Source organism: Ursus arctos, unplaced genomic scaffold, assembly GCF_023065955.2.
Source record: "Ursus arctos isolate Adak ecotype North America unplaced genomic scaffold, UrsArc2.0 scaffold_32, whole genome shotgun sequence".
Taxonomy (NCBI): Eukaryota; Metazoa; Chordata; class Mammalia; order Carnivora; family Ursidae; genus Ursus; species Ursus arctos.
The window spans coordinates 31,534,026-31,546,820 of record NW_026623008.1 but is presented as its reverse complement, the minus strand read 5'-3'; the positions used below and the strand labels follow the sequence as shown (position 1 = coordinate 31,546,820).

At 40.4% G+C, this 12,795-nt stretch overlaps 1 gene segment (V, D, J or C); it reads left to right on the top strand.

Moving 5' to 3' along the window:
- The first annotated feature begins 10,741 nt into the window (after nucleotides 1–10,741).
- Nucleotides 10,742–11,373, top strand: LOC130542290 (T cell receptor alpha variable 19-like). The segment is given in 2 exon segments: nucleotides 10,742–10,790; nucleotides 11,003–11,373. Coding segments are annotated over 2 exon segments (420 nt in total).
- Nucleotides 11,374–12,795: the final 1,422 nt, after the last annotated feature.

Here is a 12,795-nt window from a genome sequence, read left to right as displayed (position 1 = left end):
GTAATCCATTGTATGGACACCCCATACTTTATCCATTCATCCATTGATGGGCATTTTGGCCGTTTCTGCTGTTTGGCTGTTATGAATAATGCTGCTATGGACGTTCACATACAGAGCTCTGCTCTTTTAAACTCTAATATATTGTAAATTAGAGGTTTCTGAGTATTTTTGTTTTTGATTTTGCTTTTTTGGTACTAACATTTCTTTGTGGACATAAAATGAATACATATATGAGAAAATGATCCTTACAAATAATGATTTACACCAAAGTAAGATATTATTATTCTCAGTTATATCTACATTCAAGAAAAGTTTTGAGCACCTACTCATGTGCGTCAGTCATTTCAATAAGGATTGGGAATACAGTTTAGGTAACAGATCTCCGGCCTTAGAATTTTATAATGCAGTGCATTAAAATACCATATAAGTCTTAAAATAATGCTTTTTTCATAAATAATTTTATTCATGCACTGACTTCTATTTGTTCCCAAATATTTATGGTACTTACAGTTTTATGTGACTTGGGCTAAGCACTTTAAATTCCTCCCCATCCCTCTCTAGGTACTACCAAATGCTTGCTTTACACATGACAAAATTGAGGCTTAGAGATGTTAGGTGACTTACTCAAGGTTACATAACCAGCTGGGCGCAGAAGTTGGGCTAGGCCCAAATCCGACGCGTGACCAATATTCTTAAATTGGTTGAGCCTTCTTAGAAGTCCGTCTTCTTTTTTTCCCCAGAATGCAATTGTAATCTTAGATTTCATCATTGTTGATGTTTTTGTTTGGCAGAGAAGAACCCAATGCAATAGTGAAAGCTGCAGTTTACTCAATCGGCAATCACAAGAGTCTATATACATATCTGTTTACTGAAGCCCAAAACACACTCACCATCTCTCATGTTCTTGAACCGTAAGGCTGCTCATACGCTCTCCGACTGAATAGCCTGGCTATTCTAGGAGTCATCGCTGAGCCCCAGTGGCTGTTATCCGGAGACATACAGGTATTTGTCCTGGAAATGGGGGCTCTATTTTCCAAATACAAACAAAAATACTGGATATGGAAAATATGTCTACTTGTTGCGACTGCAGGACACAGTACTTTTGGTTCTGCTACAGCGTATATCTGATTAAAACAAATCCTTTTTCAAAGAATTAGTAAATGCAGGTATAATGTCAGTATCATGTGAAAGTTTTATTGGTTTCATGGATTTTCCCAAGCACATGAATAATTGTTTCAAATCAAAGAACTATCAGGGGCAAGTTTTTACTATTAAAAAAAGCCTCAACTCTACTTCAGTATCAGCCGAGTTTGTTGTAGTGGCTTCAAGAATTTCTAGGGTTTTCAAGGTAAATCTACCCGATGAAGCTGAGAGTGAGGATATAAAGACCATGGGGCTATACTCACCACTCACGTTAACAACATTGATTCATGAAGAATAATAACACTAAATTTTTTTAAAAGATTTTATTTATTTATTTGACAGAAAGAGACAGCCCGCGAGAGAGGGAACACAAGCAGGGGGAGTGGGAGAGGAAGAAGCAGGCTCCTAGCGGAGGAGCCTGATGTGGGGCTCGATCCCAGAACGCCGGGATCACGCCCTGAGCCGAAGGCAGACGTCTAACGACTGCGCTACCCAGGCGCCCCAATAACATTAAAATTTTTGATGAACCAGCTCTTATAAGAGACACGTATGTTCTCATGGACCTATATCTAGAGAGGCAAAACCTAAGTCCCAGCATTTAAGGCTGCAAAGAGTTTACTGATTATAATGCAGGGGGCAAATGCCAATAGGTATTGAACTCTGCTGGCATTCTTGATAGGATTTCTATTGTTTTTGATAATGTTGTGGCTACAAAGTTGTATATTTTTAGGATTTCTCCCTCTCCCATTTTCCACCATAATTAATGTGTGTAGTTTGGAAGAGGAGGGGTATTTTGGAAATATGTGTATTGAGTTATATCAGAAATTCCTAAGCTTAGGCACAGAGGAGAATTTTCTGGACAGTAGCTCCTGTGTCTGCTCAGAGGGAGGCAGGACCACTTTATTTTCCCTAACTAAATAATTTAAGATATATTTGCTCATATTTGCTGACAGCCCAAAGAAGAAATACTCTAAGACGTGAGCAATAATCATGCCAGCTTTCAAACTGCTTTGGTTTCAACCTTGAGCGTTACCGGAACAAACAACCAGCAAAGTTCCACGAGATAAAAGCTAACAAGGAAATGGCATTTTCCCCCTGAGGAGGTATTCAACCAACAGATAAGTTGTGAGACACTAAATCATTATAGGTTATGGTGGGGTTTTTCCCCTTTTATTTTAAGAGTATGTAAATACTTTTTCAATACACCTGAAATTTGACTGATGGATGCATTTTCCCTGAAATGAGGTCATAGTTGACAGAGAAGATACCCTCATCCTGTATCCAGGTAAAATGCAAGCTGTCTTGGGAGTAGGATGAGCTTTCTAACCCGCTCCAAGAAACTAGGAGAAAGTATCATCCAGTCTTAGAGCACGACACAGCCTCTCACTTCTCTGCTCATTAACAGGAATATGGATGCTACTAGGGTCACTGACCTGCGTCTCTACTAAAATTGTTCTCATTGCACCAGACATCCTCTTTGCTTCTCTGTAGCTGACAACCTGTCTATAACTCCTGTGATCATACCTTCTGGAAGGAAAATGGGGAGCACAGCAGGTGAGAAAAGATCAGTTTTGCTGCTGAGAGATGTGGCCTAGGCACTGAAACACTGCAATTTCATAATTTCTAAGCATGATTCTTAAAATGTAGAGTGGTCCTGGAGTATGTATAGTCACTATTCTTACCTTACAAGGCCCAGGTCTCCTACCAAACACAATAGATGTAATCCCTCCTCTAAACTTTCCAATCACTTCTTAAGCCTTCTTGGTACTGGCCACTGGATACCTTGTCTTGTGGTCCTGAAAATTCATATCTATAACAACACTCTGCACAGAGTGGATAAAGTGAAGAAGACAGACAACACCAAGGGTCTACAAGAGCATGGGGCTGTGGGAGTTCTCAGGTGCCACTGGAGGCAACGTGACCTGGTGCAACCTTGCAAACCATTTGACGATACCTATAAAGCTGAACATATACATACCCTGCGATCCAGCAATTACACCTGTAGGTATATACCCCCAAGAAATGTGACCTCTGTTCATTCATAAGACATGTGTGAGAAGAAGAACATGTGTGGCATCAGTAATTGTAATACCCTACAGATGTCCATCAGCAATTTCAAGGATAAGTAAATTCAGAGACTAGACTACACAGCAAGAGAATGAATAAACTTGCTATATGCTCGATGCGGAATGAGTCCCACAAATGTGACTGAGTGAAAGATGTCAGACACAGAAGAAGCTCAAAAATTGGTCAGACTAATCCATGAAATTATAAGTCAAAGAGTAGAGGTAGCGGTTATCTTTATGGGAGACAGTGACTGAGAGATTGAACAAGGGAGGTTTCTGGGATGTTGATTACATCTGTTTCAATCTGTACGCTAATAATATGAGTTCACTCAGTGAGAATTCACCAAGCTCTACACTTAAGTTTTGTGTATGTATGTATATCACACTTTGATAAAGTTTTTAAAAGTATACATTATTTAGTCCATTAGCTGAGTTCTGAGAACACGATTCATAATCCATCTATTTTCATATCCCCATTGCCCCTCACACTGTGCCCCCATTAACAGATGCTTAATAAACATTTGCTCAGTAAGACTTAGCTACTTTGGACACATATTTGCAAAGATTCTCTGCTCCCAGTTGCAGGAATACAACATGCCAGTGGACTTGAACTTCCCTCTAGTGCAAGCTTCTCTAGAGGACCGCCCCAAGTGGAAACCCTCAGCATCTCACATCCGGTTTTCTGTAACAGCCTTTGAACTAGCCTTCCTCCTAATAAGGTCTCCTCCCTGGATCCTACTCCATATGCCACAAAACAATTTATCTTTTTAAAAAACACAGCATCGATCGCATCGGTCCACTGCTTAACAACCCTCAGTGACCATCCTTTGTTGGCAGTAGTAAGGTTAAAGCTCCTGGTGTGGCTCTCAGTGGCCTCTACAGTGTTGTCAGGAACTTTCTGCTTCAGCAGATTAAGTCTGGCTCAAGGGTGAAGTTGGGGAACACTCACTGTACTCCTTAAAGAGTCCTGCCTACAATGCGTTTCTCCCATAATCACCTCTCCCTAGTGCTTGCCATTATGACTCCTCCCAATCCCAGAGACTATCTCAGACCATTCCTGCCTCATGAAGAATTTCCTGGTCATTCCAGCCCACGGTGTCTTCTCCTTTCCTGTGAAAAGCCCTGCCACTAATTATTACCTCTGATAAGTAACCTAATATGTTTTAAATATTTCAATTGCACCACCTAACTTTACAATGCACTTTCATAAGCATTAGCTCATTTGCTCCATACAATGTTGTGAGCAAGTGAAGGAACACAGGATTAATCTCATTTTATGGTTTAAAACCCTAAGGTTCAGAGAGATGAGGTGACTTAAACCAGTGTGTTCAGCCAAGGGTAGAGCCCAGGCTCATCCGAAGTCTCTATATCAAACTACCCAACTGTGAGTTTATATATTATCACCCCAGAAAGATTATACATGTTTTGAAATGTACTTGCACTTTTTTGAGGGATACTTCAAGTGCTGGACAAGGCATTTAGGGGACTCTGCAAAGCTAAGTTCTTCTATTTCCATATTGTCCCCATTCTGCTCAAGGACTGATAAAAACATACTACTTCGGCTCTATGAGACTTCTGTGGCAAAAGCTAAAGAAACACGTCACTTCGTCTTCAAAATATTTAGCTTTAGAGCGTAGGGAGAAGGGAAGAGCCCTTCTAAGGCCAAGCAGCCTTAATTTTGCCTCTGTAAATTGAAAAAAAACAAAAGTTTCAAAGGAAGCCAGCAGAGGTAGTGGCAATGAGCTTCAAAAACCTCAATGTAATCACGATAAAATAAATTTCATATTGATCACATTTCAGAGATCATTTCTCAAATAATTCAACTTTCAGGCAAAATGGAGAACTTTTCGATTTTGAAACCCAGTTTTATAAAATTTAAGATATATCAATAAAAAACTTACTTTTATTTATGCCAAGGCTAGACAATACTAAATCTTCCTGGAAGCAAGTCAGAGAATTAATGTGATGAGAAGGGAGAAGGATCTAGGCATATGTTTAGACACCCAACCCTGAAGGTAAATACTGCCTTCTTCCCTAACATCCTGGACTCCTGGGTATTAGACACCTGAGCAGTGAAGGTTGAACATCACGATAAACAGGCCTAAGAAAGGAAGAGGGAGATGGAAAAGCAAAAATAAATCTAAACATTAGAAATAAGATATTCAAACAGGTTTTATTCACCCAGTGATAAATGCATCAGCTATCTATTTCCTGTCTGATCCCTCATTCCACCTGCCTGCGCCTGGGCTCCAGGGAGTACAGGCAGGAAATCGGATTTGTTCTACTTATCTGATCCTCACCAACTGAAACCAATTTGAGATAGGAATCGTATCTTGCTTTGGTTTATATGCTTTTTATGGAGTTTTGCACATCATAGATAACTGTAAATTTCCAGAATGAATGCTTGAGCTTAGGGATTCCTGAACATGCAGAGTAGTTTAAGAGCAGCTGGGTTCTGAGCTTATCTAGAGAACCTTGCCAGCATAACTCTACTCAAGACCCTAATCTTAGTAAGAGTTAAACCAAAGTCAATTTTAATTGGTGACAAAATCTATTCAAAGTGAATATTTATCATCTGAAGAAGAAGAATCATTCTTGCGTTCACTGATTTGGTTATAGTAATTGTTATTATATCAAAGACACTATCCCTCAGAGCCTACGTAAGAAAATATCACAGCTGTCTGTCTGCAATAACAAAGTCCTGATGCCTTAAACGTATGTAAGCAGGGAACACTGTTTTGACTTCTTACTATAACACAATCATACTCTGCATAAAGCAAACCCAATCTAGAGAAATAGAGAAATAACGAGCTATGGAAATGACCCTTTTCAATCTGCTGGGTTTGTTTCAGTAGCACAAATAATTACAAAGGAAACTAAACAAACCAACCAACAGACACAGAGCCCTTAATTGACATTCCTGAATTCTCTAATAAAGCAACATAGCAGGAGGCAGCTAAATACCATATACATGCCTCTGGAATGAAGAGAACCTGGCTAAGAATATTAAACATCTAAACCTGGCTTTCTAAAATACTGGGGCGCCTGGGTGGCTCAGTCGATTAAGCGTCCAACCCAAAAAGATGACGCAGGTGTTGGAATGACCAGACATGTACTTTAAAATAATTATGGTAGGGGTGCCTGGGCGGCTCAGCTGGTTAAGTGGTTCAACTCTTGATTTCGCTCAGGTCGTGATCCCAGAATATTGGGATTAAGCCCCACATTGGGCTCCCTGATGCATGCACAGGCTGCTTCTCTCTCTCTGCTGCTTGTGCTCCCTCATGCGCTCTCTCTCCCTCTCAAATAAATAAAATCTAAAAAAAAAAAAAAAGATTCTGTCCCTCCCCTCATTCATGCTCGCTCTCTCTCCAAAAACAAATAAAATAAAATAATTATGGTAAAAATGCCAAAGGATTTAACAGAAAATGTAAACAATACACATGCAAAGATGTGGAAGTTTAGGAGAGATTAGAAATATGTATAAAAAAGGAAGTGATTCAAATGAGCAAAAGAGAAACTTGATGATAAAATAGGAAAAGACCTTCAGTGACCTTGAAGACAGGTCAACAGAATTATCTCAACTGGAATAAAAGAGGTAAAATGGTAATAATAAATAGAACAAACTTTTGAGATCTGAGGGACATAACAAATAGTCTAACATGTGTATAATCAAAAATTCCCGCAAGGAAGGTAAAGAATGGAGCAAAAAAATATATTTAAAGAGATAACGGCTGAGAACTTCCACATTTGAAGAAAGTTGTTAATGGACAGATTAAAGAAGGTCAGAGAATTCCAAGTGTGATAAATACAAGGGGGGCCCCATCTAGGCACATCACAGCCAAAGTTCTGGGGAAAAAAATTAAATAAAGATCAGATCTTAAAAAGCAGTCAAAGGAGAAAGACAGACACATTACCCTCATGCAGGAACAAAGATACAAATGATAACTGACTGACAGCCAAAAACAGTAGAAACAAGAAGACAATAAAACAACATTGTCCAAGTGTTGAAAGAATCAAAATAAGATCACCTAAAATATCTCACTTGCAAAAATATCCCTTAAAAATAAAGACAAAATAAATATATTTTCAGAGAGACAAAATCAAAGATTATTCATCTCCAGCTGACTTGCAGCTGAGAGATGTTGAAGGTCTTCATGTTATAGGGAAATAATATCACATGGAAACACAGATTCACAAAAAGAAACAAAGAATATCAGAAAGGGTAGATAACTAAGTAAATTTTTTTAAGTTTTGTTGGTAATTTTAATAACTTCACTTACTTAAAAATACTACAATTTCTGGGGTGCTTGTGTGACTCAGTCGGCTAAGCGTTCAACCCTTGATTTTGGCTCAGGATCGTGGTCTCAGGGTGGTGAGATCAAGCCCCTTGTGGGGCTCCATGCTGGGCGTGTAACTTGCTTAAGATTCTCTTTCTCCTTTTCCCTCCACCTCATCCTACCCCCAGCTCTCTCTATCTCTCTCTCTCTAACAAAAAAAAAAAAAAAAAGCTGTTTCTTTAAAGCAACAAAAACAATGTGCTGTGGCCTTATAGCATACTCAGATGCAATCAGAGCACGTTTTTTTCCTAAAGAGAAATAATATTATTTAAAAGCAGGCTAGGATAAATTAAGATGCTTATTTTAATCTCAAATGCTGCTCCTAAAAATAGCACAAAACAGCAGAGACTCTCTTGGAGACCTCAGAGCAGACAGAGACTTCTTGGCATGGTACAAAATATGCTAACCATAAAAGAAAGTTTGAGAAGTAGGACACAAGCAAAATGTAAAATTTCTACTCATCAAACAACAATAGTAAGAAAAGCAATAAGCCATCCAAAGTCTAGACAGAAGTATTCCAGAAAGAAGTAGTTGGAAAAGAATTATTTCCAGAATATATAAAGAACTCTCATAAATCAACAATGAAAAGATAACACAATAATAATAAAGTACATAAATAGGGTGATGAATAAGAACACACAGTACGCTCAGTGTTATTAATCATCAGGGAGAGTCTAATTAATTCACACGCAGATGCTATTTACCCCCACTAGAAGGCCTAAAAACAAACCATGTGACAACCTCAAATATTGGCAAATACATGGAGCAACTGGACCTTCCACACACTGCTGATAGACGGCAAGTTGGTACCAACACTTTGGGGAACAGCTATGGCCCAACAAGTCCACAAATAGTTATTTACCGAAGGGAAGTGAAAACGCAGACCAACAAATGACCCATACGAAAATGTTTGTTGTGGGCTTATTCATATTCACCATAAACTGGAAACAACCCAAATGTCCATCAACAGGAGAATAGGTGACAATTAATGGTATGTAAGGAATATGACTGCAATAGAAAGGAATGAACCACTGACTGATACACACAACAGGATGGATCTCTAAAATCTGCAGTTGCTGACGGAAGCCAGACCCTTCCTCCCAAATGCTGTATGATTCCATTTATATGAACTTCAAGAACAGAAAAAACGAAGCTTGCTTGGAAAGTAGAAAGGCAGTTTCCTCCAGGGAGAGAGGTTTGCCTGGAGAGGGTCACAAGGGGACTTCCTGGGGTTAAGTAAATGTTCTCGATTTTGCTTGGGTGGTGATCACATGGGTATATAAAATTTTCAGGCTCATTGAAATGAACATACAGGGACTGTACATTGTTTTGCAAATAAGTTATACTTCGATAAAAAAGAACCAAAAGAAATAAAATAACCCACACGTGGAGAAATGTGCATCTGAATAATTACAGAGCTAGAAGAATTGTCACCTATTGGAAACACCCAGGTAACCAGCACCAATATGGAAAAACAGGGCATTACCCACATGCCAGGCCACTCCTGTACCTGCCGCCTGTCTCCACCACTCTCGGTAACCACTATCCTGACAGTGACCACACAGAATAGTTTTCTCTGCCTTTGTACTCTATGCAAACAGAATCATTTAGCATACACTCTCGTAGCCGGTTTCTTTTATATGATCTTACCTTTGTAAGATTTATTCCTATAATTATGTGTAGCTGTGGGGATCTTTATTCTGAGAGCTGTATTCTATTTTGTATAATCATCTCATGTGTATATATTTAGCCTCTCAGCATGTTAATGGCCAGCTAGCCTTTGTCGCTTCCTGGTCTCCGGCGGTTGTCGGAAGGGTTGGGAGTACGCTGTAATCACAGCAGACAGACCAGAGCTGTTCTGTAACAATTAAAAAATATGAGTAAATTTCTGTAACACCTACAGAAAGCTGGACGAATTAATTTTCTCTGTACCCATTTTATTTTACTGTGGATCACTTTTTTTATTGAGGTATAATTTTTTTCTACAATGAAATGCATAGATCAGTCCAGGGTGTCTGGAGAGTTATATATATGTATATAATATATCCAAGGAACAAAACAATATATAAAACATTTCCTTCACCTCAGAAGGCCCCCGGGGCCTCCTTCCAGTCAAACCCCTCCTCTTAGAGACAACCATTTTTCTGATAGTTGGGCCATCCTAGACTCCTAAAAAATTCTATTTTCTCATAATATAACATGGATGTTAGATGTCACTGAATAGACACATTCATTTCTGGAAGAGAAAGTAAATAGGTGATTAAAAGCTGCAGTTGCCTGAATCACAGTCATAAATCAGCTCATTGATGCCAAGCAAATCAGACACCAACTTCCACGCTGCAGAAACAGGAAGCCATCGAGCTACTGCTTCCGGTGAAAGCCTCTGAGCCACAGCTGCAGCAGAGAGCTGAAGAGACCGTTGCAATTTTTGAACGGCTCCTTTTTTGCTGTAAGAAAAGAAGAATGCATGATCTGGTGAATTTGACCTCATTTCGACTGGCAGGTGCAATATTCGAAAGCAAGATGTTTCTAACACACTTCCTATTGACTGCTGTTAGGCACGTGCTGCTGGACAAATGTTGTCAATCAGGAAACTAGCTGTGGTAGCATGACACAGACAAGGAACTTCATCCAGTGGAAATTTCCGCAGAAACCAATGCCTTGGAGTGTAGGAAGAAAAGTCATGACAACTGAGAGTGAATAGTTTTAGCTTCTTGTCTGGGAGAAAAAATCTCTGAGTATATTTTACTGTAGATTTTGTCTGGAGACAAATAAAAAAAAAAAGCACACACGGTAAAAAAGATGGATGACTATTTGTCCTCAGAAGTCACCACAATCCTAACATATGTATTTCCTTTGAAACTTACCAGTCCATCATAGATGCACTGGCTGAATTTGGCAGATGGGTGAATATTGATGTCCTACAATTCAATGTACCTTGTAGTACATGTCCAGATATAATGGTTGTGAATTAAATTACCAAAAGACTAAATAAACAAGGTAGACTCTCCCCCCACATAAACAAGCCACGGCACGACGCAAGCCCGCGGGGAGCAAACTGCATTTCCTGTTGTGGCACAGAAACTTCCTACAGCTCAGTAATGGTGTGTGGGCCCTGTGAGGTACAGGGCAGGCATTTAGACCCGAATTTGAGACAGAGCAGAGCACATTTCACTCAGAGGACACGCTTCCAACATGCTGCTCCCCAGCCTGCTGAGCGCAGTCATAGCCTCCATCTGCCTTGGTGAGGCCAGTGAGGATGGCCACGGACACACACTCCAGCTCCTCTGAGTCCTGAGTCCGGGGCTAGAGGCAGGTGCGGCTCTTCCTGTCTGGTGGCATTTAGGAGAGGGAATACTGGGCCGGGGAATCAGAACTCTCTGTCCTACATGAGTTCCTTAAAACCCTAGGCATACTACCAGGAGAATCAGCCTGATTCTCTCTTTCTTTTTGCAGGATCCAGCATGACGCAGAAGGTGACTCAAGCCCAGCCTGCCATTTCTATGCTGGAGAATGAGGCTGTGACCTTGGATTGTGTATATGAAGCTAGTGGTTCTAGTTATTATTTATTCTGGTACAAACAACCACCAAGCGGGGAAATGATCTTCCTCATTCGTCAGGACTCGTACAGCGAGCAGAATGCAACAGAGGGTCGGTCTTCTTTGAATTTCCAGAAATCAGACCGTTCCATCAGCCTCACCATCACAGCATTACAAGCTGCGCACTCAGCAGTGTATTTCTGTGCGCTGAGAGACACCACAGTGATGCGGCACCTGTGGGAGCCCCAGAAAACCTCAGATCTCTGCAGGAAGCACCCCCAGCCCTGAACACCTGGGAGGGTGGCAGAGAGGAAGGAAGAAGCAGGGCTGCACCTGGCGGGGGTTCTAAGGTGGACGCTTCACTCGAAGGAAAATGCGATTTCTCTGGCTCAGAGAACATATCAAACCCTGTCATTCAACAAAAGCATTTTTATCTTCGTTTCTTTACTTTGCGGTAGATCATTTAGCAAAGGATTTAAAAAAAAAAGTTGTTGGTGATGATTACATTAAAATGGAAGACCCAAAATCTAAATGGCTTCCCTGTTTCGACCTGTAGTGCCGAAGGGGGTCTTCCGGTGTCCGAATCTGTCCTGGTGTTGTAAAAGCGACTCTGGGAAGCTTCGTTTGAAGGATTTAGCGTCTTCCACAGCCCGAAGCTGAGTCTGCTGCTCTGTCATGGATGCACTTCTGCTCTGCAGAGCGCCCCCCTCCTTATGTCCTCTTCTGGTCACTGCTGCTCTTCCAGGGAAACCACAATCCCGTAGATAGGTCCGTTTTGCCTGGTTTTGAACTTTGTATTTTTTCTATCCTATCTGGATCCTTCTTTTTATTTTATTTTATTTTATTTTATTTTATTTATTTTTTTAATGATTTTTTTATTATATTATGTTAGTCACCATATAGTACATCCCCGGTTTCTGATGTAAAGTTCCATGATTCATTAGTTGCGTATAACACCCAGTGCACCATGCAATACGTGCCCTCCTTACTACCCATCACCGGCCTATCCCATTCCCCCACCCCCCTCCCCTCTGAGGCCCTCAGTTTGTTTCTCAGAGTCCATAGTCTCTCATGCTTCATTCCCCCTTCTGATTACCCCCCTTTCTTTATCCCTTTCTTCCTTCTCTTAATATTCTATTTCTGAGATTCAGCTGTGTTGCATACGGTTTAGTTCCTTTCACGGCTGTATTGTGAGCATACTACAGGTTAGCCACCTACTGAAATGGTTATTTGGATTCTTCTAGTCCTTGGCTGTTATCCACAGTGTCGTATGAATAGCCTTATAGTGTTCTTTGGTGAACATAATTACATTCTGCTTTGGGGCATATATGTTGGAATTTCTGGATTAAAGGGTCTAGATAGATCTGGCTTTAATTCCTCCAGTAGTGAAGCCATCAGAAAGAGTGTGAATGATTTCTATGTTGTAGATCAATAGAAATTTTCAGTACTCATCATAGCGGACCTCTCAGAAACTTTTGACACATGAGCTGTGACCACTTACTCTTATGACCACTTACTCTTAAGACTCTCTCCTCCTTTTCTCTGATGAACCACTTTGACTCCTGTGCACACTCTCATCTCCCTTCCAATCACTAGCTGTTGGAAGTCCTCAAGGGTTAGCCCTGGACACCTCCTCTCCTTATGTTATTCTCTCTCTCTAATATGACATTTTATTCACGCCTCTAAGACTCCCATATGTATACCTCTGTA